This window comes from Anser cygnoides, chromosome 17 (assembly GCF_040182565.1).
Source record: "Anser cygnoides isolate HZ-2024a breed goose chromosome 17, Taihu_goose_T2T_genome, whole genome shotgun sequence".
Lineage (NCBI taxonomy): Eukaryota > Metazoa > Chordata > Aves > Anseriformes > Anatidae > Anser > Anser cygnoides.
Genome location: NC_089889.1, coordinates 1,751,603 through 1,778,364, shown reverse-complemented (window position 1 = coordinate 1,778,364; position 26,762 = coordinate 1,751,603). Strand labels below are relative to the sequence as shown.

Sequence of the window (26,762 nt, the reverse complement as noted above, 5' to 3'; positions counted from 1 at the left end):
GGGGGGGGCCTGGGTGAGACCTGACTGGGGGCTGCTGGCCAAGGGCTGGCCGGGAGCTCCTCTTCGTCACCCTACGCAGGCCCGGCACCTTTGTCCCACAAGGATCGGGTGTCGCCGCCTCTGCTTTCCACTCTCTCCTCCAGCAGAAGTTTTCCAGGCGTGCTAACAGGGAAATATTTCAGCTTGACGTTAGCGTCACGTGCGAGCGAGGAAAACCTAACGCAGGCTGTGGGGGCCTGAAATGTGAAACCCCGCGGGCGGTCAGGCGATGCCCCCGGCCTGCAGGCCCTGGGGGGGGCAAGGACACGCGGTCACCCGGCCTGGCGAGGGGACCGAGTGCCACCAGCCCTGATAAACGCGGCCAGGGCGGCGTGGCGGGGCCCGGCCCGGAGCTGAGGCCCCTCAGGTGGCCAAGTCTGGGTTTGGGCTCGTCCCGGGACGCCGGGGGCTTGGAGCGATGGTGAGTGGCCCCCGTTGGGTTTTGTGATGCCGGGGGTTAAATACAGCTGCTGCCGGGGATTTCGGGGGGGGGGTGGTGGGATTGGGGACCCCCTCCATGGGTACATGCGGAGCTGTGAAGTGGGGGGGCTGCCGTGGGGACATGAGGGGTGCACGGAGGAGCCCTGCAGCCCCTAGGATGGGCTCTTTCTTAATAATAAACCAACAAAATGAGCATTAGTGCTGAGTGTTTGTTGAGATGGAGGGGGGGAGGTCACACCTCACAGGAAGGGAGCACGGCGGTTCCCCCCTTTGTCGTCCCCCCCCCCCCCAACAGTTCACAGAACTGATTTTTTTCGGTTTAACAGCCACCCTGCCCTGAGGACCCAGCGTGGCTGGGGTCACCCCTGTCACCACAGGGCTGCTGCTACCCTCGGGTGACAGTGGCTGGGGGGGCCCGGGGCCACCCCCTCACTGCATGGCGCCCATTTTAGCCCCCTGAGCGGCAGCCTCCAGCCACGGGGTGGCTTTTCCCATCCCGACGGAAGAGCAGCGCCGCTGCTGCCAAGATGCTGGTTTTGGAAGTGAAAAAGCAGCTCCGAGTGCTGGCGGCTGAGGTGGGGAGGGGTGGGCTGGGTGCTGTGGGGGGCACGGGGAGGGTACGGGGGGGGCTCCCGTCCCCTGGCTGTGATGGCTGGCGGTCGGGGTCGGGGCTGCCGCTGGCTCCGGCAGCTCGGAGCTGGGTGGAAAGGATCCCCCGATGGTCGAGCTCAGCCCGTGATGCAGCAAAACTGCTCAGGGAGCGTCTCCGGCTTCTCCCCAGGGCAACTGAATGGTGCTGGTGGCCGCGCTCCTGCTGATCCTCGCGCTGCTGATCTGCCTCAAGATGTCCAGCTCTAGCCTCAGGAAGGAGGAGATGCCCGAGCAGAGCCCGGCCCCGCTGCCCCCCTCAGGGCCGGCAGCCCCCCTGGCACAGCCAAGCCCCCCGGCACAGCCAAGCCCCCCGGCCCCAAGCCTCCCTCTGCAGCTCGGCAGGGCTGCCGCGGGGGAGCAGGAGCAGATCGCGGTGTACAACCCCGCCGCTCTCCGCCGGCCGGCCTTGGCCAAATTTGTGCTGGGCTCCTTCGATGAAAACTCCTCCGACGATGAGGTGGTGGCTGCAGCCTTCAGGGTGGGCGGCCGGCGCAGCAGCCTGGCCGGCGCAGGGGGATCCGGTGCTGAGGCCCCCGCCGTGACCGCCTCGTTGGAGCCCACCGTGGGCATGAGGTATGACGTGAGGGGTCGGGAGCCAAAAGGAGCGGTTTCAGGCCAGGCAGATGCTTTTTGGGTGGTGCATTTCTCCAACCTCGGGGCCCTTGTTGCTAAAAAAAAAACCACACCTGCAGGTGCTTAGCAGATCTGATGTCCCAGTCCTGCCCCCTGCGCCTTTGGTGCTGCACAAAAACCCCTGATAATAAGGCTAACAGCAGCACCCTGCAGAGAGGGGTGGATGTGTCTGAGAGGCCCTGTGTGACAGCAGTGTCGTGCACCTGGATCTCCAGCAAGGATGTCTGGAACGGGGTTGCTTTTTACAGTGATTTTGGATGTCAAGAAATGGGTTGGAAACCGCTTTTTGTGTGTGTGTGATGTTCCTTTAAGTGCAAACCCCAGCCCTGAAGCCAAAGTACCAAATTTCTGCCGTTTTCTCTTCCTCTTTTGTTTTCCTGTTTCTCTCTGTCCCTGCACCACCTCCCCGTGCATTGGCCACAGCTGTGCTTGGTGCAGGACCGGGGGGGGGGGGCGTTGGGACATGGGGGGGCTCTTGCACAACGAGACGAAATTGGTGTTGGTCTTGGTGCTGAGCCTGGGGGACGAGCAGCGGGTGCCGCTGGCATTTGCCCTGCAGCCTGGGTGCCTGTTTTGTGCACGAGCATCACTGGCTGCATTTGGGGGGGGGGGGGGGGGGGGGGATAGATCTCCAAATTAAGCTGAGTCCTGTGATGGGGCACTTGTGTGTGCACTTACCCATGAACTTGCACGTGCAGTTGCACTTGCACATGTATTTGTACAAGCACGTGTTGCCCTGCGCCCTTGGAGCCAGGTCCCACGGGGGCCGGGTCCTGCTGCCAGCCCAGCTGCTGCAAGCACTTTCCTTCTTCTATCAGGGGGGGTACACTGATGTGCCCCCAGGGGGTCGTGGGGTGCCGCCGTGCCCCCATGCAGCCTGGCAGGCTCGCTGCGGCTGTCCCCGGGGCTGCCCCAGAGCAGCTGGAGGTGGGGGGCACTTGCTGGTGGTTTTGCTGCGGTGTTTGGGAAAGCAGCGAAGCCCTCCTGCCCATCCTCTGCCCTTGCAGCCGTTCCAGATGAATTACTAAAGGAAAAAAAGTAACACTTCGGTGGCTTTGCTGTGTGATGAGTTGATGAAAAGCAGGTGAGCCTTATTCTGTGGGTACTGCCCCACTTATTCTGGCTGAGTTACAAAACCATTTTTTTTTTTTAACCAGAAGATGCAGGAATGGGGGAGCTTTTTTCTCTTGTCAGTACCGAGTTTTCCAAAACATCTCTTGGCTTCTCAAACCTCAGTTTGAGTAAGAGCCTAGACTGACCCGAGCCCGCAGGAGCAATGCTCCGTGCCATTTGTGCAAGGGGACAGGAGCCGCTGCCTGCTGGCAGCACCCGACAGCTTCCCAGGCAAACGCAGCTGACGACAATTATAAATAACTGGAAACAAAGCCTTGCTGCCCGGCTCCTCCGCTCCCACCATGGTTAAAAATAAAAGACCTTTGCGGGAACGCATTATGAAAACCGACAGCCCGGCCGCCGAGCTCAGCCAAACGGTGCCTTCTTGTTGAGCTGGGAGTTCGGAAGGTGTCAGGCACCGCCTCGCTAGTGGGCCCCGCTGCTTTTCGTCTGCGCTTTACCATGGGAGGAATTTTCTTCTGTCAGCACCTGAGGCACACTGGGGAGGCGGCTGATGCGGTTTGCAGGATGGCACGGGTGCGTTGGCGCTGGTTTGCAGGGGGCTCGGGGCTGCGGGGGGGGGAAGCCGAGCTGCTGAGCAGCAGGGGGGATGCCCTGGGAAGCGATAAATGGATAACTTTGTAAAATTGTGGCTATTCGTAAAATATCCTGAGTGTATGGAGGGAACGGGATGTTTCCTGACCTCCCAGGGGGTGTCGGCATGTTTCTCCTTAATATAAATGTGCCGCTAGTGTGAAGTCTGGTCATTTGGGGGTGCTTGTCCTTCTCCCTTCACTTATTTGTAGCTCGCTCTTGGAATTCTAACCAAAGGTCCGATGTCATCCGGCCTGGCTGGGTGATGAGGGGAGAATGTGGATCCGGTAATTAAAAGAGAAAGTTGCTTACAACTTCTGGATGGCAGCAGGGATGTGCCGTATGGCTGTGGGGGCACGAGGGTCGTCCCACCGCTGAGCCCTTGGGGCCGGCCCAGCCACCAGCACGGCCCCCCGGCTGCCCCCTGGGGCTGTGGGGTGGGAGACCAGGAACGGCCCCAGTGCTTGTGGAGATGCCTTCAGGGGAAAACTGTGCTAGGGGTGAGCCCTGCTGGTGATGTGGTGCGCCCGGGGAGTTATTTCGGGGATTTCAGGGCCACGGAGCGGGCAGGATGGGGTCTGACCCAGTACTGACCCGGGGGTGCTGTCGCTGCAGGCTGTGCAAAAGCAAATCCCCAAAAGAGCTTTTGGGGAAGGAATGCCACGCTCCTTCCAAGCCTTGCTCGCAGAGCGCTGCCTGCTCTTCGCCCTCCCTCAGCAACCCCGGGGCAGGCTCAGGGTGGGCTCAGGGGCACCCGGGCTTCCAAACCTCGGGGTTTCGTCCTCTGTGCCGGGGCCTCAGCCAGCGCCCGGGGCTGCCAAACACGGTGCATAGACGTGGACCTGCGGCCGCTCCGTGTCCTCGGAGGTCACCTGCGCTTTTCCCAGGGGTGGGGAGTCGAAATCACAAAATCCTCTGCTCATCCCGAACTGCTCGTCCTGTTTAGCTCAGCTGGAAGTGGTTTTCACTGCAGTTTTGCGGCAGGTGCTAAACGTCCCTGGAGAGAGCCCACTGGGTGAGGGGGAGCTGGTAGCACGGGGAGCGCCTTCTTTGTGTTCCCTGCAGGAGCCAGCAGCTGAGGGCTGGCTTTTTGCTTTCATCAGAGGAAACCGCGGAGGAGGCAAAGTCTTATCTGGGTCTTTGCTGGCTCGTGCTAAGCCGCCGGCTGCCCCCAGGACTGACTCCTCCCAGGCAGCCTGGGCGGGCAGGAGCCTTCGCCGTGCTCCCGGCTGGTTTGCGCCCCTCGCTGATGTCTCTCCCGTCCCGCTGCAGGCCTAGCATGTCCGGGCTGCACCTGGCGAAGCGCGGCCGCGAGCACAGGAAGATGGACCTGCAGCGGGACTTCACCGTCGCCTCGCCCGCCGAGTTCGTCACCCGCTTCGGGGGGAACCGTGTCATCGAGAAGGTGGCTTCCCGCGCAGCCCTGCCTGCGCCTGGCGGCGGGGTGCTCGCTTTTCACCGTGTATCCTTGTGCTCCCCGTGCTGCCCACATCCCCCTGGAGCAGACAGAGCCCTTGTCCCCTCGGCTTCACACCCCCCCCTCGGAGAGCAGAGCCCTCTGAATGCTGTTGTGCACTCATGCACTACATGAGTGACACTAATTAAGGCCGAAGTCCTGTTCTTCATTAGCTCCAGGCTGCTGTTAATGAGCCTCGCCAGCCTGTCCACCTGTCTGTGGCTTGGCTTTTCTCCTCACCTTGCTCCCAGCTGGAACTGCCCAACGTCTTGCCCCAAACCCTGCCCCTGCGCTGCCATTCCTGGGGCTGCACGCCCACCCCTGGCCCTCCACAGCCAGGAGGGTTTCAGCTCCCTCGCCCCCCACGCTTGCTCCTCTCACCCCCCTGTCTCTGTCCCCGCAGGTCCTGATCGCCAACAACGGCATCGCCGCCGTCAAGTGCATGCGCTCCATCCGCCGGTGGGCCTACGAGATGTTCCGAAACGAGCGTGCCATTCGCTTTGTGGTCATGGTTACCCCCGAAGATCTCAAGGCTAACGCAGGTAATTTCTGAAACCGCTCCAAGGAGCGGTGCCTCCCACCCTGGGGCTGAGCAGGGACGGCCCTCCCCTCCTTCCCCCATTGCTGCCTGGGATGTGGGATGCTCTGCTCAGCCTGGGGTCACCCACTGCCTTTCCATGCATCCAGGTCTGGGAGTAAATAACTTTCCCCTCCACGAATGCGGGAGGATGCTCCCACTGCCACCACGTGCTGTCTTTCAGAGTACATCAAAATGGCTGATCACTACGTGCCCGTCCCTGGGGGGGCCAACAACAACAACTACGCCAACGTGGAGCTGATCGTGGACATTTCCAAACGGATCCCGGTCCAGGTAACAGCTGCTCGCTGGCCTCCCACTTCTTTGCTGGGCTTGCCCTGATGACTTAGAGGACTACCAGCTTTGTGTGGAGGGCAAAGCTGAAGGGGACGGTGTGGAAATTGGCAGAGACATTTCCCTTGGCCCCCATGGTCTGGGAAACAGGGAAAGGCACGAAGATTTGCTGTGATTTAGGACCATTTAAGTGTGATTTGGGACCATGCTGGTGCCAGGATGCCCAGCTCCCATGCCAGCAAGGGCTGCGATTAATTGTCGGGAGCCCCCAGGGGAAACACAGAGAGCAGAAGGGGTGCTCTGAGTGGGGTGATGCCCATCATCAGGCATGATGCCATGGCCAAAGGGAGGTGCTGGTGCAGCAGATAATGGCTTGTGCTTCTCCCTCTCTTGTTCCAGGCTGTATGGGCTGGCTGGGGACATGCCTCAGAAAACCCCAAGCTGCCAGAGCTGCTGCAGAAAAATGGGATAGCTTTCCTAGGTAAGGTCTGTCTGCTTTCCGTTCGCTGGAGGGAGCAGTGGGCACTGGGAAGCGGGCGCGTGCACCCTTGGTCCTCAGTGACACCAGTTTCACGCATCTGTGCATGCATCTGCCTGTTTCGTGTGTCGTGGATGGGAGCAGACCTCCTGGGCTGCCCCTTGGAGAGGGGTTGAGCTCCATCCCACACTGCACAATGGGTCTGGGGGGGTATTTCCTGCACCCCTGCCTTTGCAGAGGGGCCATCCCCGTGGCGGATGGTGCCACCTCGGTGGGGAGCAGCATTTTGCAGTGTCGATCACCTCTGGGCAGTGGGGATGGGCCGGCTGGCCTAGCTCATCCCTTCCCTCCTTGTCCAAAGGTCCCCCCAGCGATGCCATGTGGGCCCTGGGGGACAAAGTCGCCTCCACCATTGTGGCTCAGACAGTCCAGATCCCCACGCTGCCGTGGAGCGGGAGCGGTAAGTGCCTCCATGTGGCCCTACACACCCTCCCCATGCCCGTTTCTCTGCTCCCTGCCTCTCCTTCTCTCCCAAAGCAAGTGCCAGGGCTGGGGGTCCCTGTCTCAGCTGGCCACAGGGTGGCTGTGGACACTGGGGACCCCACAGCAGCTGGTTTGGGCAGAGGGTTTTAGGGGATGGGGTACATGGACCCAGGGGAAGTGGCATGTGTCCCCGTGGGATCCCCAGCTACCCTGGGCATAACCAGCAGGCAGTCCCCGTGGTGGCCCTGCCACCCCTTTGGTGACCGTGTCCCTGGGCGTGCTCACAGGTCTAGTGGCCCAGTGGTCTGAGGAGGACCAGAAGGGTCAGCAGATGATCAGCATCCCCCTCGAGACGTACGCGCAGGGCTGTGTGAAGGATGTGGAGGAAGGCCTGGAGGTAAAGCTGAGCCCACGGGCAGCCGCTTGTCCCCTGCGCACCACCTTTTCTCTTCGGAGCCTGCAGGCTTCAGCCCTTCTGGGCTCCCAGCCACACACCAGCAATGCGCGGACGTTTTGACAGCGGTGTGTCCCTCTGTGTGGGTGCAGCTCAGGATGAGCCGGCTGGGGTCCAGAGCTCTTTGGCCTCCCCAGTCCTTGTTCCCCTCAGGTGGCCAAGAAGATCGGCTACCCGCTGATGGTCAAGGCAGCAGAAGGTGGGGGGGGCAAAGGCATCCGAAAAGTGGAGGCAGCAGAGGAATTGGGTGCCTGCTTCCGACAGGTGAGAGGTGCCTGGAGCCCTTGTCTTGTCCCTCCCTGTCCCCTCAGCCAGGCTGGGACACGCACCAGGGTCCTGCTCCCAGCGCTGGCACCTAGTGCTTCCCTCCTGGGCTTGCTGCAGGACCTGGGATTAATTTTGGAGGTAAATTTAAATTTAGATGCTGAAGTGTGACCCTCTCTCTGCCGCAGGTGCAGGCAGAGGCACCTGGGTCCCCCATCTTCCTGATGCAGCTGGCTCAGCACGCGCGGCACCTGGAGGTGCAGGTGCTAGCCGATGAGTACGGCAATGCCATCTCCCTCTTCGGCCGTGACTGCTCCATTCAGCGCCGGCACCAGAAGATCATCGAGGAGGCACCCACCACTATCGCAGCTCCTGCTGTCATCGAGGTGATGGAGAAGGTGGGTGGCCCCAGCCTGCAGGTGACAAAGAGAAGATGGCCTGTTCCTTGCTGGGTTTCCCATGGTTTTGGGCACCAGGGGCTCCCCAAAAATGCCCGTTGGCCTTGCTCGTGTCCTTTGATCCGTGCAGGGACACTGCTGCCGTTTTGCCCGGGACAACCCTGGCTCTGCAGCGGTGAATCGAGGGGCGTTTCTCAGCGCCGTGGTTTCACGCTCTCCTGCAGTGTGCGGTCCGCCTGGCACAGATGGTGGGCTACGTGAGCACGGGCACCGTGGAGTACCTCTACAGTGAGGACGGGAGCTTCCACTTCCTCGAGCTGAACCCGCGCCTGCAGGTCGAGCACCCTTGCACGGAAATGATTGCAGATGTGAACCTCCCCGCTGCCCAGCTCCAGGTACCTGCATGCACGTGGGTGACTTCGCAAGCTGTATAAAACGAAGAAATGTTGCAGTTTAGGGAAAAGCGCTAGGTTGGAGGCTTGCAGAGGGAAGCTGTCCCATATAGCAGTGTGTAGGGTGCAGGCAGAATCACTGCGATGTCCCTCCTTCTGCTCCTGCTCCTTGCCTGGAGGAGCTGTTTGCAGCACAGCTCCTCTTCCCATTGCTCTTCATTCAGACCATCTGGCGGTGTCGCTGAGCTGTCATTTTGACGCTAAAGCCTTGTTCCAGCAGCTGAAGCCCTCTTTCTTGCTCGTGCAGATTGCAATGGGCATCCCCTTGCACAGGATAAAAGACATCCGCGTGCTGTACGGGGAGAGCCCGTGGGGCGATACGCCCATCTGCTTCAACAGCCCCACCAACGCCCCCGTGCCCAGGGGCCACGTCATCGCGGCGCGCATCACCAGCGAGAACCCCGAGGAGGTGAGCCCTGGGGACACGAGGACCCTGCTGCTGGGGGGCGAACCGGGCACGGTCCTCCCCAGCAGGACAGAGCTGGAGGGAATTCAGCCCACGGGGTGAATTAAATCTTCATAAAAGGCAAAGGGGTTCCCCCTTCCCTGTTTACGCCGCGTGAGTTCCAAGCCCGCTTTCTAAAAGCCTTCTGCTCTTTGTTCAGGGTTTCAAGCCCAGCTCAGGGACAGTGCAGGAGCTGAACTTCCGCAGCAGCAAGAACGTCTGGGGGTACTTCAGCGTGGCAGCTGCCGGGGGTCTGCACGAATTTGCCGATTCCCAGTTTGGGCACTGCTTCTCGTGGGGAGAGAACCGGGAGGAGGCCATTTCGTGAGTGTGGCACTCAGGGCTGAGAGCGAGTGTCCTCAGAAAGACTCACAATAGGTGCCCGAGCCAGGAAAGCCGGCTCTTATCTCAGCCACTGAGCAGCTTATTTGTGTTGCAGAGGCTGTTTGGTCGAAGCCACAGTTTTCAAACCGCAGCGGTGTTATGGCCCCAGTTAACCAACGTGGTTCTTAAAGACAGTCAGGTTCTTAGTGCCAGTGAGCAGCAGCAGTGTTCATTCAGTAATTAAGCAACATGTAACGGGACTGTCCTTGGGTATTTAAGAGTTTTAAGTCAAAGCTTTATATTACATCGAACAGTAAATTTCTCAACAAACTGGAAAAAATCCTGAAGAGCAAAGAGCTGGAGAGCCATGCTCTTGTCACTGTATCATCCCCTTCCTGCCCTGTGGGAATGTTTTGTCCAGGCGCAAGGGCATCTAGGGCCGGGCACTCCTTGTTCCAATCCCTGTGCTTTCTTCCTGCAGCCTTTGGCTGCTACATAACAGCCCCTTCAGTCCCTTGGTACGTTGATGGGCTAACGACGACTGAGCCCCTCAAACATGCTGCATGGGGAGCTGGTGAGCACCTGCCCTGAGAAGGGGTGGAAAACAAGGGAGCTCCTGGTGTCTGAAGTGCCTGGGGACAGCTTAGAAGGCAGGGGAAGTGTGTTTGGATGCAGCAGAGCCCTGCTTCGTCGTTAACAGAATGCTTTTGTGTTTTTTTTTTTTTTTTCTCCTCCCTGAAAGGAATATGGTGGTGGCCCTGAAAGAGCTCTCCATCCGCGGGGATTTCCGGACCACGGTGGAGTATCTGGTTAAACTTCTGGAGACAGAGAGCTTCCAGAACAACGAGATCGACACTGGCTGGCTGGACCATCTGATCGCCGAGAAAGTGCAGGTGGAGGAGACTGGCCCCTGCAGCCCCCGGGGTCACCTCTCCCTTCCCTGAGGAGACCCCAACCCCCTTATTTGCAACCCCTAGGCAGAGAAGCCGGACACGATGCTGGGTGTCGTCTGTGGTGCCCTGAACGTTGCAGACGCTGCCTTCAGGACGTGCATGACTGACTTTCTGCACTCGCTGGAGAGGTGCAGGGGGGGAGCTGCCCGTGCTGGGGCTGTGGGACCCGATGGCCATGGGCACAGGGGACACAGGGAGTGCACCCCTAAAGGGCTGCTCCTGAAATCTGCGTGGCTCCTGCAAGCACGGAGACCTGGGTTTTGCTTTCCCTTGGCCATTTTCTTTCTTATTTTTGCTTTGCAAATTTGGAGGCAGTGCCTCTGGGCAATGCAGCAGCACGGGAACACAGGATGTGCTGTGACTCACAGGGCTCTGGCTTCTCAATATTGCTTTATCCAGAGAGAGGAACAATGTTCCGCATGGCTGTGAGAACAGCCTTCAAGGGAAAGCAGCTCAGCTGAATGCAGCTTGTTTTTGTTTTTGTGCTCAAGCACCAAGGTTATTCCTCTGGCCTTGGAGGACGCACGGAGCTCTCCTCCGTGCCTTTATCTGAACGTGTTTGCCAGCTCCTGGCCTGCCTCCGGATGTGTTTTTAAGAGGCGCTCACGTGGGTTGTGTATAAATGGCTGCCTGTCCCCTCTGGTCACCTTAGCGCCCTCCCCACGCGGCCCGGTGCCAGCAGCACGGCTGACACCTCACCCACTTGGCTCCCTGAGGGCTCGCACAGGCGAGGAATGAAACGCTTGTGGTGCCTGACCCTGCCGTTGTGTTTCAGGGGCCAGGTGCTGCCCGCAGCCTCCTTGCTGAACATCGTTGACGTGGAGCTCATCTACGAGGGTGTGAAGTACGTTCTCCAGGTAAGGGCTGTGCTGTGCTCCTCAGGAGCTGGCTGCAGCGCTCGCTGGCACCACAGGCTTCTCCTCGGGACAAGGACGTGTGCTTCTGTCCCGCTGAGAGGAGGGAGATGCAATAAATATGAGGCTGTCCTTTAAAAATGTGCAACATAAAAATGAGTTTGGTAACCTCATTTAAACAAGACAGACATAGTCATACATCCCGTAGCCCAGATCTTAATAAAGAGCTTCCTTTTCTTGCTTTTAAAGCTGAAGGTCATGAAAAATTCTCCCTAAAAAAAAAAAAAGGCAGAGGATGAGCCATGGTTGTGAGTTAATGCAGCTCTTGGCTGGGTGTTGAACCAGCTCTTCAAACAGAGCCTCCAGCCTCCCGTCCCATGGCAGTTTTTTCTCCCAAGCGCTGGGAGATGCTCACACACACACACACACACACACACACCCCGCCAGCCCCTTGAAACCCCATGGCACACATTTCGGAGGTCTGACTGAAGTCTGTGTCTGGCTGCCGCCTGCAGGTTGCCCGCCAGTCCTTGACCACGTACGTCATCATCATGAACCGCACTCACATCGAGATAGACGTGCACCGCCTCAACGACGGGGGGCTGCTTCTCTCCTACAACGGCAACAGCTACACCACCTACATGAAGGAGGAGATCGACAGGTACCTCCTCGCTGCGCCCTTCTCTGCGGCGGCCACGGGACCGCGGTGAGACATTTCCCTCTCCCTAAGGTACCGCATCACCATCGGCAACAAAACGTGTGACTTCGAGAAGGAGAAGGACCCGACGGTGCTGCGCTCACCCTCCGCGGGGAAGCTGCTGCAGTACACGGTGGACGACGGCGGGCACCTCGCCGAAGGGAGCGTGTTTGCGGAGATCGAGGTGAGCGCGTTCCCGGAGCTCTGGTGCGTGGCTCAGGATCAAACCCTTTAGCAGCAGAGCGGTGGTGGGTGCACTTGCATTTTCCCCCCGTCTTCGCGCAGGTGATGAAGATCATCATGACGCTGACGGTGGAGGAGGCAGGGCGGGTGCACTACGTCAAGCGGCCGGGCGCGCTGCTGGAGGCAGGCTGCGTCATAGCCCGCCTCGAGCTGGACGACCCCACCAAAGTGAAGCCTGTGAGTCCGCGGGGTGTCGGGGATGCCTGCTGGGGGACAGAGCTGAGAAGCAGCCCGGGACTGGGGTGTGGGTGGGCATGTGCCCTTGTCCTGGCACAGGGTGGCACTGCACGCCCATGCTGTGTCCCCAGCTGGCTGCGTTGGGGCTGGCATGGTGCTGGGTAAGCATCCTGCGCGTGTTTGCTCAGGGTACAGAAGTTAACGTGCATGGTTTAGTGTAGCTATAATGCTCTGTCTACATCTGCAGTTTTTCTGCATCTTTTTCATGACGTGGTACTGGCAGAAACACGAAGCTGACCGCTAGGTGCTTCTTCCAACCAAAAGCAGATGCTGGAGGGATCACGCTGGGTTCTGCTGGGGCAGCTGCAGCTTCTTGGTGCTCAGCCCCGTATTGGCAAGGACCCAGGCCAGCCTGCCTCTCTCTGCTTTCTCCAGGCGCAGCCGTTCACAGGGGGGCTCCCGGCCCAGCAGACCCTCCCCATCACCGGCGAGAAGCAGCACCAGGTGCTCCGCAACGTGCTGGACAACCTCACCAACGTGATGAACGGGTACTGCCTGCCCGAGCCCTACTTCAGTGCCAAGGTGGGTGCCGGGGCAAAGAGCGTCCCCGGCTCCTGGCAGCCCCCGTGCCCTGCACGACGGGCAGCACCGGGGGTGCGCGTGGTGCTGGGGTGCAGGCAGCACCAGCCCCTGCTCCCTGCAGGTGAAGGAGTGGGTGGCGCAGCTGATGAAAACCCTGCGGGACCCCTCCCTGCCCCTCCTGGAGCTGCAGGAAATCATGACGAGCATTTCGGGAAGAATCCCTCTCTCCGTGGAGAAGTCGATCCGGAAGGTGATGGCACAGTATGCCAGCAACATCACCTCCGTGCTCTGCCGCTTTCCCAGCCAGCAGGTGAGCAGCTTGGCCTCCGCTTCCCTTTTCAGCTAGAGCCAGCTAGGAATTTCTGCCTGAATTTGTCCTGCCGAGAGGCGATATAAATAAAAAAGTGATGGGGAAAAGTTTATGTTCTTTATGTTTATATTTATATATGTTTATATATCTTTATATATGTTTTTATATCTTTATGTTTATATTTATGTTATTTATTTTATTTATTTTATTAAATTAATTGTATTTAATTATTTATATTTATTTATATATCTTTACATTTTTATATATGTTTATTTTACATTTTTTATGTTTATATTTATTCGTCACTTTGCATTTTTCACTTGGGGGTGGGGGAATGACCCTGAAAGTCCCCGCGCGCGGCAGTGCTCTCCTCAGCAGAGCAGGCGGCCCTGAGCAATGCCGACCCCTGTGTGCCCTCGCAGATCGCCACGGTGCTGGACACCCACGCAGCCACGCTGCAGAGGAAGGCCGAGCGGGAGGTCTTCTTCATGAACACGCAGAGCGTGGTGCAGCTGGTGCAGAGGTGAGCCTGGTGCTCCCTGTGTCCCCCTGTGTCCCCCCCCCACCCCCTGACAGCACGCCGGGCTCTTTGCTCCCCAGGTACCGCAGTGGCATCCGCGGCTACATGAAGGCAGTGGTGCTGGACCTGCTGCGGCGCTACCTGCAAGTGGAGATGCAGTTCCAGCAAGGTGAGGGCTTGGGGGCTCCGGGGACTGGGGGGCTCTCGGGGGGGGGGGCTTCGGGGCTCACGGTGCTCTGCCCCACAGCTCACTACGACAAGTGCGTCATCAGCCTGCGGGAACAGCACAAACCTGACATGACTCCAGTGCTCGAGAGCATCTTCTCCCATGCCCAGGTGGCGAAGAAGAACCTGCTGGTGACCATGTTAATTGTGAGTGCGGCCCGTGCAGCAGCAAAGGGTTGCGGCAGGGAAAAGCCTGTAAGCTGAGGCGAGCTCCATATCACTGTGGGACGGGAAAAGGCTGCCCCAGTACCCAGCTGCCTGTGGCCATCACAGCCCTGCGCTTCCCCTGTGAAAGTGGGCAGCCACTTGATAAATTTTCTTTCCTCTCTTCTGTTCAACGCATCCACAGGGTCTGGGTTTGCATTCAGGCATCCATTTCTGTTTCACCACGTGGCTGCCGTGCTAAGGGGGTCTTCATGTCCGCTCCTTAGCATTACACTGCTACACTTCTTGCAAAGAGCAGAATTTTGCCCATTGTCATCCCTGTTCCCTGCACGGGGTCTTGTCCCTGTTGTCCCCACCGGGCTGGGGACGTGTGGTGGTGCTGCCCGCAGCAAGGAGCCAGCTCGCACCTCGACATCACGGTGTGTGCATTGCAGGACCAGCTGTGTGGCCGTGACCCCACGCTGACGGACGAGCTGACGGCCATCCTAAACGAGCTGACACAGCTCAGCAAGACTGAACACTCCAAGGTGGCGCTGAGAGCCCGGCAGGTCAGTGAGCACCGCGCTGGGCTGTCCCCATCCCTGTCCCCACTCCCAGTCACCTCTCCTCTTGCAGGTGCTCATCGCCTCTCACCTGCCCTCCTACGAGCTGCGGCACAACCAGGTGGAGTCCATATTCCTCTCTGCTATCGACATGTATGGACATGAATTCTGCCCTGAGAACCTGAAGGTTGGGAACCTCGTGTTTCTCTACTGAAGCAATTTTACTTTTGGGTGGCTCTGGTGAGGAGGTCTGCTCCGCAAGTGGCTTAGGCTTAAAAATAGCCCAAAAAGCAATTAAAGCCTTGCTGTGGTGTCAGTGTCTGTCCCACTGTCAGTGCTCCTCTGCAGCCCACGCTGGGGGACCCCACTGAGATGTGCCTCCCACTGTCCTGTGATGGGCCAAGGGGGGGGTCCCACTCCACCCTTGCCCTAAATTTTGCTTTCTCCCTCCAGAAACTGATCCTCTCGGAAACCACCATTTTCGATGTGCTGCCCATCTTCTTCTACCACACCAACCAGGTTGTGCGCATGGCAGCGCTGGAGGTGAGGGCCGGGGGGGGTACAGGGGGGTGTCTGCGCCTTCCCTGAGGTGTGCAGACGTTCAGAGCAGGAGCAGGGATGCAGCAGCACACGTCGGTAACCCCCCATCGTCCCCCTCCCAGGTGTACGTGCGGCGCGGGTACATCGCCTACGAGCTGAACAGCCTGCAGCACCGGCAGCTCTCGGATGGCACCTGCCTGGTGGAGTTCCAGTTCATGCTGCCCTTCTCCCACCCCAACAGGTACCCCCACTTTTTATGCCACCTCCTCCAGATGAGGTCCTTTTTGCAAAGCTGTTGGATTTATTTCTCCAAAGTGTGGGGACCCTGCCGGGGAGCAGGATGAGCCCTTTCTAGGTCAGGGTCTTGTGCAGGACCTGTGTGGTCCTTGCTGGGACCAAGGAGTGGTGCCTGCCTGCGGCTGACAGCTGCCTTGCTGCCCCGTGCAGGATGTCTGTCCCCATCAGCATCTCCAACCCCGACCTGGCCCGGCACAGCACCGAGCTCTTCATGGACAGCGGCTTTTCTCCCCTGAGCCAGCGCATGGGAGCCATGGTGGCCTTCGACAAATTCGAGGACTTCACGAGGTGGGAGAGTCGTGGTGCTGTCCCGTTGGGCTGGGGGGGGCAAAGTGTTGGCTTCTCACCCCATCCCTGCTGTCTGGGCAGGAACTTCGATGAAGTGATCTCGTGCTTTGCCGACCCGCCTTTGGAGAGCTCGCTCTTCAGCGAGGCACGAGCCACCGTCTATGAGGAGGAGGATGCCAAGGTGGGCACTGCACTGTTCCTGTCCCCCCTGGGTGGTGCAGGGCTGCTGGCAGCGCTGCTGGGCTGAAGCAGCGGGGCTGAGTGGGGGGGTCTCACTGCCAGAACATCCGCGAGGAGCCAATCCACATCCTCAACATCGCGCTGCGCTGCGCAGACCACATGGAGGACGAGAAGCTGGTGCCGATCTTCAGAGCCTTTGCCCAGTCCAAGGTGCACCAAACGGGCCGGACCCTGCCAGCTGGGACCCTGTACCCCAGCGGCTGCCCCCTCCACAGGCCGGCCCCTGTGCTCTGACCCTGCCTTCTGTTTCCCCGCAGAAAACCATCCTTGTTGACTGTGGTCTCCGGAGAATCACATTTCTCATTGCCCAGCAGGTCAGTGCTGACTGAATGCTAAGAGTGGCTTTGGACACGTTGTGCTTCTGCCACTCGAGCACTGAGAGATGGCGTTCCGCATGTCGGGAGGGAGAGCTGGGAATCAACCAACAGGGGATTCGATGAATGATTTATCTCCTGTATTATCCTTCATGCTGCTGACGTGTCCAGTAACGTGTGGTTCCTGTGTGGTCCCTCCATACCTTTCAGTTCCCTTTAAAAGGCGTTGATTAGGCACAGCTCTTTTCTCTTTTGGGGTGGAGGAAACCTAGTGGTTTTTATTTTTAGTGAATTCTCTGAAAATCAGAAAAAGCCTCTGTGTGCCAGGGTTATTGATGTTTTGTCTTTCCCCTTTTTTCTAGAGAGAATTCCCAAAGTTTTTCACATTCAGAGCCAGGGACGAGGTAGGAGCTGTCCCCCCCCGCCGGGATGGAGCGGGGTCTGTCCCCGCGGGCTGGCCGCTGACTCTCTCGCCCCGTGCCGCCCCAGTTCGCAGAGGACCGCATCTACCGGCACCTGGAGCCGGCGCTGGCCTTCCAGCTGGAGCTGAGCCGCATGCGCAACTTCGACCTGACGGCCATCCCCTGCGCCAACCACAAGATGCACCTCTACCTGGGCGCCGCCAAGGTGCAGGCGGGCACCGAGGCCACCGACTACCGCTTCTTCATCCGTGCCATCGTGCGGCACTCGGACCTCATCACCAAGGCAAGGCGGCCCCGGCTCGTGGGAGATGGGGGCTGGCTGCTGCGGGAGAGCCCTGGCCCGGGGTGGAGGCTGTGGCACCTTGGGCACGGGGGTTTCTCTGGCCGCCTGAGAGCCGCCTCATGCACCGCAGGAGGCCTCCTTCGAGTACCTGCAGAACGAGGGCGAGCGGCTGCTCCTGGAGGCGATGGATGAGCTGGAGGTGGCCTTCAACAACACCAGCGTCCGCACCGACTGCAACCACATCTTCCTCAACTTTGTCCCAACTGTCGTCATGGACCCCTCCAAGGTGCGTTTCTGGGTGTCCTGCTTCCTGGTGCTGAGCCGGGGATGGAGACTGCCTCACCCCCGGGCTCGGTTCTGCTGCACGGTTGGGCTGCCACCCTCCGCACCGGCTGCTGGACCCAGTGCACACCCGGCCTCGGACGGGGGATTGATTTGGCAGCCCCAGAGGCTCCTGCAGGTTACTTTTGTGTCTGTGGGCTTGTTCGCTGTGGGCTTTTTGATGGAGAGAGGCTGAGATTTCACACCTCTCAATGAGTCAGGGCTTTTTGCATGGGCTTGGACAAGCAGCGATTTGCTGGAGGGTGCAAGGGTGAGTGGAGGGCTCTGCCCCCTGGCAGCACATGTCATGAAAGCAGAGGCTGTGTATGTTAAGGGGAATGCAAGGCGCCGTCTTTCCCTCTTTCCAGTGGAGAGGCTGGATGGCAGAACTGGCCCCTGGCAGGGAAGAAGGGAGGGAAGGGGCTTGCCCAGAGCAAACTTGAAGTGGCTGTTGAGGTGGAGATGCAATGGGGCTTCTCCAAGCTCAGCATTGCACGCTCAAGGACAGTGGTGTCCCTGTGGCTGCAGAGCCACCCACCCACGAGCTGTCCCATACCCAGATCGAGGAGTCGGTACGGTCCATGGTGATGCGCTACGGCAGCCGCCTCTGGAAGCTGCGGGTCCTGCAGGCCGAGGTGAAGATCAACATCCGCCTGACGCCCACCACCGCGGCCATCCCCATCCGCCTCTTCCTGACCAACGAGTCCGGCTACTACCTGGACATCAGCCTCTACAAGGAAGTGAGGGACTCCGGCACCGGCAACGTGAGTTCCCACAGGAGGTGGCAGCACGCAGGAACCCCACCACGACCACCCCAAACCCCTCCCGAGTCCCCAGGCAGGGTCCTGTGCTCAAGAACAAGCAGCTGCCAGCTGTGGCAAAGCCGTGGGGCTGTTCCTGCAGAAGCCCTGGTGCAGCTGCAGTGTTGGTTTGTCCCAGAGCCCAGCGCTGTGCAGCGACCTTCTCTGTGTCCCTCCCCTCTGCGCTGCCCCAACGCTCTGCCCTTCTCTCCAGATCATGTTCCAGTCGTACGGGGACAAGCAAGGGCCGCAGCATGGGATGCTCATCAACACCCCCTACGTCACCAAGGACCTGCTTCAGGCCAAGCGCTTCCAGGCGCAGTCCTTGGGCACCACCTACGTGTACGACTTCCCAGAGATGATCAGGCAGGTGGGTCTGGTGGAGCAGAGAGGCTCCAAATGATTGTATTTCCTTTTCTTTCCCTCCCTTCCCACGTTTTTCCATCTTGAGTGGAATTCCTTTCCTCTGAGCTGGCAAAGACAAAACAGAAAGAGCCCAAACCCCCCATGATTTTGGTTATATGAAACATTTCAAAACTGATTCCTAGCGCTTGCAAGTTGCCATAGCTGTATTCACAAAGAATGTGAACCAGAAAGCCCTGGGGCAAGGAGGACTGCAGCAGGACTCTGACACAAAATTTCTGCTCACGCAAAGTCCCAGCCTGCTGCAGAAGTGTGTGTCCACACTCGGTGACGGCCTTGGAGCAGCCGTGGCCACGTGTTTTCAGCCTGCTCCATGCGCCGTGTCTCTGCAGGCTCTCTTCAAGCTGTGGGGCTCCTCAGACCTGTACCCCAAGGATGTCCTGACGTACACAGAGCTGGTTCTGGACTCCCAGGGACACCTGGTGCAGATGAACAGGCTGCCTGGAGGCAATGAGGTAGCGGGGAATGATCTGGGAGCAGGGTGGTGGGAAGCTGTGCTGTCACCGGTGGGAACAGCTGGTGGCTTCCCCGGTCCAGCTGTGCACAAAGCCCAGGGGATGCTCCCCAAACAGGAGCTTTGTCGGCTGATGAAGTCTCAGCTCTGCCCTCCTTGCTCCGGAGGAGCCAGCCCTGTGACACTGTGCCGTTTTGGGGCAGGTGGGGATGGTTGCCTTCAAAATGAAGCTGAAGACCCCCGAGTACCCGAAGGGCCGGGACATCGTGCTCATCTGCAACGACATCACGCACAAGATCGGCTCCTTCGGGCCGGAGGAGGACCTGGTCTTCCTGCGGGCCTCGGAGCTGGCCCGGGCTGAAGGCATCCCCCGCGTCTACATCGCCGCCAACAGCGGTGCCCGCATCGGCTTCGCCGAGGAGATAAAACACATGTTCCAAGTGGCCTGGGTGGACCCTGAGGATCCCTACAAGGTGTGTGAGCACCTCACCTTTGGCCATCAGGGAGAGCAACAGAGGACTTATTTGGGGAAGGACCGGAGATAAACTGGGAGACAAAACGGCAGGATGTGAGCCCCCCATCAGCACCCAGTGCCACGGGGACGGTTCCCTCCACCTTCCCTGGTGGGGTGGAGATGAAGGTGCCTGTGCTGGTACAGCTGCTCTGTCCAGCCCTGGTCCTGACCCCGCTGTGAGGACAGCTCTGGGATGGGTTTGGAGCGCTCTGTGTCCCCTGTGAGCGTGCACAAACGGGCACTGCAGCTCGTTCTCCTCCTCCTTGTTTTCAGGGGTTCAAGTACCTGTACCTGACCCCCCAGGACTACACAAGGATCAGTGCCATGAACTCGGTGCACTGCGAGCATGTGGAGGAAGGGGGCGAGTCCAGGTGAGCCCTGCTGTCCTGCGGGGACACCCCCTAGCCCTGCCCCGTGTCTCTGCCAATGCAGGTCCCACATCCTGGCTCAGCATCCTGCTGGTCCCACCACGCAAGGGAACGCTCCCCCCTGTCCTCCCCATGCCATCCCAGCTCTGCCTTTCCCCCAGGTACGTCCTCCTGGACATCATTGGGAAGGACAACGGATTTGGGGTGGAAAACCTGCAAGCTGCTGGCACCATCGCTGGGGAGTCCTCTCGTGCCTACGATGAAATAGTGACCATCAGCATGGTACAGCCTCAGACCTTCCCCTGCTCCACTCCTCCCCAATCCTCCTTGGTTTTAACATCTCTGGAGGGAACAACGGGATGTAACAAGCGACCTGGTGCATCCCACCTGTGCCAGACCCCTGCAGAGCCAGACAGCATCACTGCTGCAGCCTGTTCTCCCCCGTAACTCCATGTCCTTGTGTGTGCGCCCAGGTGACGTGTCGTGCCATCGGGATCGGCGCGTACCTGGTGAGGCTGGGCCAGCGCGTCATCCAGGTGGAGAACTCCCACATCATCCTCACCGGCGTCACAGCTCTCAATAAGGTACCCTGCTCCAGCACACAGCCTCCCCCAGTGCTGTCCCCATCCCGTGGGAAGAGGTGGCAGTTCCCTGGCAGTCTGCTTTAACATCAGTCTGCGTAGGCAGAGGTGGAAATTCAAATCCCTCAAACCAGAGGGGATGAACCTAGACGAAGGTTTGACAGCAAATAGAGTAAGGAGAGGCAGCTGCTGTGCTAGCAGAGCCCCACCTGTGTTTCTGTTCATAATTCCACCTAGGTGTTGGGGCGTGAGGTTTACACATCCAATAACCAGCTGGGGGGCGTGCAGATCATGCACAACAACGGCGTTTCCCACGTCATTGTCCCAGATGACTTTGAAGGGGTCTACACCATCCTGCAGTGGCTCTCGTACATGCCCAAGGTAGGAAGGTGCTGCAGGATGGCAGCGCGGGGTGTTAGGGGGTTCCTGGCTGCTGACCTGCCCTCCGGGGCTCTCCCTTACAGGATAACCGGAGCCCAGTGCCCGTTACTGCCATAAGCGACCCCGTTGAAAGAGAAATTGATTTTGTCCCTTCCAAAGTCCCCTATGACCCCAGGTGGATGCTGGCAGGGAGGCCTCACCCAAGTAAGTGAGAACAGCCCGAGACCTCTGCAGCAGCGTGCCCAAATGCATCCCGTGGCTGCAAACTCTCCCGTCCTGGTGCAGAAAGTGCTTTTTGCTGCATGTCAGTGCACAGAAAACCCTTCAGCACTCGCAGTAGTGTCACTCCTCTTTCCCCTTTGCTCTGCAGCTCTCAAGGGGACGTGGCAGAGCGGCTTCTTTGACCAGGGAAGCTTCCAGGAGATCATGAGGCCGTGGGCTCAGACGGTCGTGGTTGGCAGAGCGAGGTACTGCTGGGCGCAGGGGGGGCTTCCAGCCCCTGCCCAGCCCTGGGGCGGGGAGGCCGCAAGCGCAGCTGCGTGCAAGTGCCCTGTGCCCGTGGGGCTGGTTATGGGGGGAACATCTCTGGTGGAGTGGGGCTGCAGCATGCAGGGGAACTGGCCCCTGCTGAGGCGCCCTGCCTTGCCGCAGGCTGGGAGGCCTCCCCGTGGGTGTCATCGCTGTCGAGACCCGCTCTGTGGAGGTGACCATACCCGCAGACCCTGCCAACCCCGACTCGGAGGCGAAGGTGCGTGGGGAGACCTCGGTGCTGCCGAGTGGCAGGGGAAGAGCGTGCAGCAGGGAGGCCGGAAGGGAAACCAGGAAAAAAAGCTTAGCATAACCTTTTTTGGCATGTCCCGATTCTCCTTAAATCCTGGTGAAATCGAGCGTGTTCTCTCTCAGCTTGTTTCCTTCCAGCCCTCACACACCGTGTGCCGCTGACTTGCCGGCACAGTGTGCCTGGAAGCGCTGACACCGGTCTCAGCGACGCTGCTTGCTGTCTCTTCCAGATAATCCAGCAGGCGGGGCAGGTCTGGTTCCCAGACTCTGCCTTTAAAACAGCCCAGGCTATTCGGGACTTCAACCGGGAGCATCTCCCGCTGATGATCTTCGCCAACTGGAGGGGCTTCTCCAGCGGCATGAAAGGTACCAGCGCTCGGGGTGCCCGGATCCCTGTGCTGTGCTTTGCCACCAGCCCCCCTGCCACCCGTTGGGGTCCCGGGATGACCCAGCATGGCAGGGTCCTGCCCAGCTCCTCCGGGACACGGGGCTGGGCTGGGGAGGTGATGGGGCGCTGCCAGGACCCAGGTTCCAGAGCTTGGTGGCTTCCCACTGGGCTGGTTTTAAGGGCTGGTTCAGCCTCCCCGATGGAGGAAAAAGGCTTTGGGCCACTAGACTGGAAAAGGCTGAGAGGAGGTACAGGGCAGTAGCCCACCCTGTGGCACTCGGGGTGCCCAGCCACTGAGTCCCTTTGGCTTGCAGACATGTACGACCAAATGCTGAAGTTCGGCGCCTTCATTGTCGACAGCCTCCGGGATTTCAAGCAGCCCATCCTGGTGTACATCCCGCCGCACGCGGAGCTGCGGGGCGGCTCCTGGGTGGTCATCGACTCCACCATCAACCCCCTGTACGTGGAGCTCTACGCGGACAAGGAGAGCAGGTGAGCCTCAGTGCTCCGTCCAAACCATGGGCATCCTTCACAGCCTGACACACGGGGTCTGCAGAGTCAGAGTTCTGCTCACAGACACCTCTGATCACCAGAGATTTGTATTTTTGGCTCTTGAGTTCATCGGAGCCATCAGCTAGAAGTCCCTGGGCTCTTACAGGGCAATGTGGCAGCAGTGTGGCAGGTGTCTCCTTGGGGAGATCCTCCTGTGTCCAGCAAAAGCTGCAGGGAGTGAAAGCTTTGTTTTGGGGGACTGGAGGTTTTCTCTAGCCTGAATTAATGTGCGTTGGAGCAAGCTGTAAGGGGTGGGGGAATAGCCATGGATCCCAGATTGGAAACAAATTTATTTTAGGTTTTCTCTGTCCCTAATTCTTAGAAGAGAGAGTTGCCTGAACTGCCACACTGCCACCAACGGTGACGTCTTGTCCCAGGGCTTATTCTCCCCTGCTGACCTGTCCCTGCTTTACCAAATTTTCCTGCCAGGGGTGGCATTTTGGAGCCTGGGGGAACAGTGGAGATCAAGTTCAGGAAGAAAGATTTGGTGAAGACCATGAGAAGGATCGATACGGTTTATGCCAGACTTGTTGAGCAGCTGGGTAAGGGAAGGGCATTTCAGCCTCTGGGCCTTGGTAGCAGTGAACTAAAACACTTGCCTCAGACAACATGGTGGCAAGCACCAGGAAACCCTTTTGTGTTCATTAGTTTATGAAAATTCCTGATGGTTTGTCTGATGATGGGGCCTGCTGAGGGGCTGCGGCGGTACTTTGAAATCCCCATATCCCCTGGGGGTCTGTGGAGGGTGCTGGACTTTGCTGCAGCAACTACTCCTGTGCTTTGAGATGAAGAATGGCAATAGCCGTGCTCAATCAGTGCCTAAATTAGATGAAATAATCATTACAGATCTGCACAGAAGCTTCCTTTAATGAACCAGGTCTCCTTTTGCCCTGCGATTTGCTCCTGCCTGCTGTGCTGGGAGGTTCCTGCCCCCCCACCTTGCTTAAACACGGTCCCACAAAGTGTCCGTCTTGTGGCAGGCACTGAACGCAGCACGGCCCCTTCACGGACATAGGGTTCTGCGGCTGGGCTCTGGGCAGGGCTGTAGACGTGCCGAAGCAGAGGGATATCACACTGGGACGGCTGAAATAGGAACAGCGAGCAGAGCCCAGGCCCCTTGCTGGGAAATGACAGCCGTCTGCCCCTGCAGGGACGCCTGAGCTGTCCGAGGCTCAGCGCAAGGAGCTGGAGAAGCAGCTCAAGGCCCGGGAGGAGCTCCTGCTGCCCATCTACTACCAGGTGGCCGTGCACTTCGCCGACCTGCACGACACCCCCGGCCGCATGCAGGAGAAAGGCGTCATCACGGTGAGCAAGGGCAGCAGCGGGGCTGGGGAAGGGGGCTTGGCGTGGGTTTGGGGTTGGGGGCTGCAACAGCAGCATGAAGGTGGGAGCCAGAATTCCCCCCGGGGTCCTGGGCTGCGGCTCCGTGCATTTTCCTGCCCCGGGTGTTGCTCCCTGCTCCAGCCCAGCAGATCTGCCTGCAGGCCTGCCAGCACGAGCTGTGAGCAAGCGGTCGCTGCGCGTCAGCTCCTCTCCCTGGGCTCTGCCCCCTTTCTGCAGGACATCCTGGAGTGGAAGAACGCCCGCTCCTTCCTCTACTGGCGGCTGCGACGGCTGCTGCTGGAGGAAGTGGTGAGGATGGAGATCCTAAACGCCAACAGCGAGCTGAGCCATATCCACATCCAGTCCATGCTGCGGCGCTGGTTCATGGAGACGGAAGGAGCCGAGAAGGTACGCTGAGCCCCGGGGCCCCGTCCTTCCAAGGCTGTCACCTTGCTCTCCTGTCACTGGGCCGTGTCGTCAGTGCCTCCCTGAGCTGAAACCCGCGATGGGAATTGCTGCTCTGCTGCCAGTGCCTGGGTGGACAAGCCCTGAGAGTGGGGGTGTCCCTTCAGGCTGGGTGATCTCAGTTGTGTGCCGGTGCTCAGCTGTAGCAAGGTGGCCCCCAAACAGATACTACAGGCCTCTTCATTTCCACCATCCACCAGGGCTTCCCAGGGCAGAAGTGAGACTCGGGGTCTTGGTATTTGAGCTGCATGCAGTGAGTGCTGTGATGCACCTCCCCAGCTCAGTCCCATTCTTGCTGAGCTGGGGAGTGAAGGTGTGCAGGAAACGTGTTCTCCCTTAACCTTCTGCCTTTTTAGTAGTCCGTGAAGCTTTCCTGAGTTTTGATTTCCATACTGACCCCTCTCTCACCATGACTGTTACTTGGGCTGGGGGTGAATACCATGCCGTATGTGCAGGACTGAGAAAAATAATCCCGTTGTCTGGTTGTGCCACGGGAGAAAAAAGCCCAAGGCTGTAGCAGAAGAGGGGCTCAGCCTGCGTGGGCACTGGGCTCCCCCAACACGGTGCTGCTCTCCCCAGGGCTACCTCTGGGACAACAACCAGGTGGTGGTGGAGTGGCTGGAGAAGCACATGCAGGAGGACGACGGCATCCAGTCAGCCATCCGGGAGAACATCAAGTACCTGAAGCGGGACTACGTGCTCAAGCACATCCGGAGGTGAGTGGCCACGGAGCCGAGCGTGAAGGCCAAAACCAACGCTTGGGCTGGGGCCTGCGGGCGGTAGAGACAAGGCAGTTCCTGCTTCGTGCTCTGAGGGAGCTGCGCTCTCCCATCTGCCTTGCAGCCTGGTCCAAGCCAATCCCGAGGTGGCCATGGACTGCATCATCCAGATGGCGCAGCACATCACCCGCACGCAGAAGGCTCAGGTCGCCCGTCTCCTCTCGACGGTGGACAACAACAGCCCCTCCTGAGCCGGCGGCAGGAGGGGCACCGGGACACGCTGCTGCTCAGAGGCCAGACCTCACCTCCCCACCCAGTCCCTCAGCCCTCGAACTGGAGCCTTGGACTCTTACCTTGTGCCTAAATAAATGCCGATGTTTGTATTTTAAGCTATGAAGATACCCTCTCCGCCTGTGCGGAGGGCCCTCTGGCGCTGGGGGCGTTCGTCAGAGGGGCAGCTTGGCAGAAGATAACTTGGCCCGAGCCAAGGCTGGAGCCTGGACCTGGTGCAAACATTCATTTTTTTAAAAAAGAATTAAAAATCTTTTACTGTGTTTTAGTTGCAAGCCTTGGCCTTGATCTTTAAGATGAGCACCAGTGTCAGGTATATCTCACAAGACTGGATGGAGCTGGAAGTACAAACGGAATGGCTGAGGCACCAAGGGGACAAAGGAGGAGGTCTCCGTCCAGCTCTGAGGCTGACCATGCACCGGCACAAGGAAATGTAAATCCTGCTGAAGAAGCAGTCTCAAACAGACGCTTCAAAATAAACTCAGGAACTGTGAGGAGCAGTTTGTCTCATCCTTCCCTGTGCTGCAGAGCCATCAGTAGGCAGGACTACGAATACCTGGTGGCCCAGAGGAGACAGCGCCGAGCCGTGCTGGGCCCGCTTGCAGCAGGTTTATCGGCGGAGCTGCCACGGTTTGACCAGGGCGACCGCCCCATCTGCTCCTTTCTCCCGTTTTGCCCTTTCTGGCTCGTGCTGCAGCTCCCACGGAGGCCGGAGAGGAGGGAGGACAACACCGGGCGCCCCTGCCCCGTTCCCAGCGACCTGGCTCCTCCGCTGAAGGACAGGAGCCGGGCTGAGGTCTCTGCCTGCTCGTACCCGTGCCTTGGTTCCCTGGTGGCCTCTCATCAGATGGGTCCACGTGGGGGAAAAGGTGACCGCGTGCTCTGCGGCACCTCTGGCTGCGAGACCTCGCGCTGCGGAGGCATCGCATCACCTGCACACGTTTAGCTTTGGCGCTCAGAGCGGGGAGCGCTCCGGCAGTGGAAGGGGGGGACGCTGGCTCGGGGGCAATGCGGCGGTGTTGGACACCCCCTGGGTCATGCTGGGGGCTGCGCGGGGAGGGCTCCTTGTCCTTGGGTCATGGGTAGGAAGGGTGTGAGGAGATGTCTTCTGGCGTGAAAGGTGTCACTGTGCTTTGGCAGGGGAAGGTGGGGGGCGTTGCTCGCTGCGCGGGAGGTGGGCAGAAACATGCAGCCAAAGCAGCGCCAATAAAAGGAGCACTGCCCTCAAGGAGGTTTTCCTGAGCTCTTTTATTTTGTCACTGTATAAAAAGGGAGGGTCTGAGAAGGGGATGGCGGCTGCTGCTGTACGGTAGCAGCCTCCTTCCCCCGAGCACAGGAACTGTTTTGGTACTGAGCAGCTCTTGGAAGAAGAGTTCATGCAGTAAATACCCGTAAGCTCCTCTGGAGGGTTTGAGCCCTTAACTTGGACATTGCATTATGTCTGTAAAGGCAATGAAGGCCAAGGAAATGTGTTTTTTTTTTTTTAGAAAAAAGCCCTTCAATTTGCAGGCGAGTGCTACAAATGCTTAGTAACTGGATAATTTTATGTAGCGGTGGCATGGAAACACACGTCTTAGATCCAAGAGAAGGGTCTGCTTCTCAGCGCGCTTGGACAAGGTGGCTGGAGTCAAACGTTTCTGACCCGTAAGCTGTG

General features: G+C 59.1%; 1 protein-coding gene across 5 annotated transcripts; it reads left to right on the top strand.

Annotated features, from left to right (window-relative positions):
* The first annotated feature begins 169 nt into the window (after window positions 1-169).
* ACACB (acetyl-CoA carboxylase beta) lies at window positions 170-26,336 on the top strand. Of its 5 annotated transcripts, XM_066979185.1 has the most exons (53): window positions 176-460; window positions 1,262-1,704; window positions 4,744-4,876; window positions 5,331-5,469; window positions 5,689-5,798; window positions 6,198-6,279; window positions 6,638-6,736; window positions 7,047-7,156; window positions 7,367-7,477; window positions 7,666-7,875; window positions 8,100-8,270; window positions 8,575-8,736; window positions 8,933-9,096; window positions 9,839-9,989; window positions 10,074-10,177; window positions 10,825-10,906; window positions 11,419-11,568; window positions 11,638-11,784; window positions 11,886-12,020; window positions 12,456-12,602; window positions 12,724-12,912; window positions 13,335-13,435; window positions 13,513-13,601; window positions 13,680-13,804; window positions 14,257-14,370; window positions 14,438-14,551; window positions 14,818-14,907; window positions 15,027-15,145; window positions 15,352-15,489; window positions 15,571-15,670; window positions 15,772-15,879; window positions 15,987-16,043; window positions 16,406-16,447; window positions 16,533-16,748; window positions 16,879-17,034; window positions 17,630-17,833; window positions 18,084-18,239; window positions 18,625-18,747; window positions 18,950-19,219; window positions 19,534-19,631; window positions 19,790-19,910; window positions 20,102-20,212; window positions 20,447-20,590; window positions 20,674-20,794; window positions 20,961-21,057; window positions 21,242-21,338; window positions 21,601-21,736; window positions 22,073-22,250; window positions 22,740-22,852; window positions 23,461-23,615; window positions 23,871-24,041; window positions 24,678-24,814; window positions 24,942-26,336. In XM_066979185.1, the coding sequence occupies exons 2-53, from the start codon at window positions 1,271-1,273 to the stop codon at window positions 25,066-25,068; spliced, it is 7,158 nt and encodes a 2,385-aa protein (XP_066835286.1). In that variant the 5' UTR covers window positions 176-460; window positions 1,262-1,270; the 3' UTR covers window positions 25,069-26,336. The 5 variants fall into 5 exon arrangements, 4 of the variants coding, with proteins under 4 accessions (XP_066835284.1, XP_066835286.1, XP_066835285.1 ...); XM_066979183.1 differs by having other exon boundaries at window positions 175-460; window positions 13,513-13,804; XM_066979184.1 differs by lacking the exon at window positions 176-460 and adding an exon at window positions 778-1,055 and having other exon boundaries at window positions 13,513-13,804.
* The last annotated feature ends 426 nt before the right edge of the window (window positions 26,337-26,762 follow it).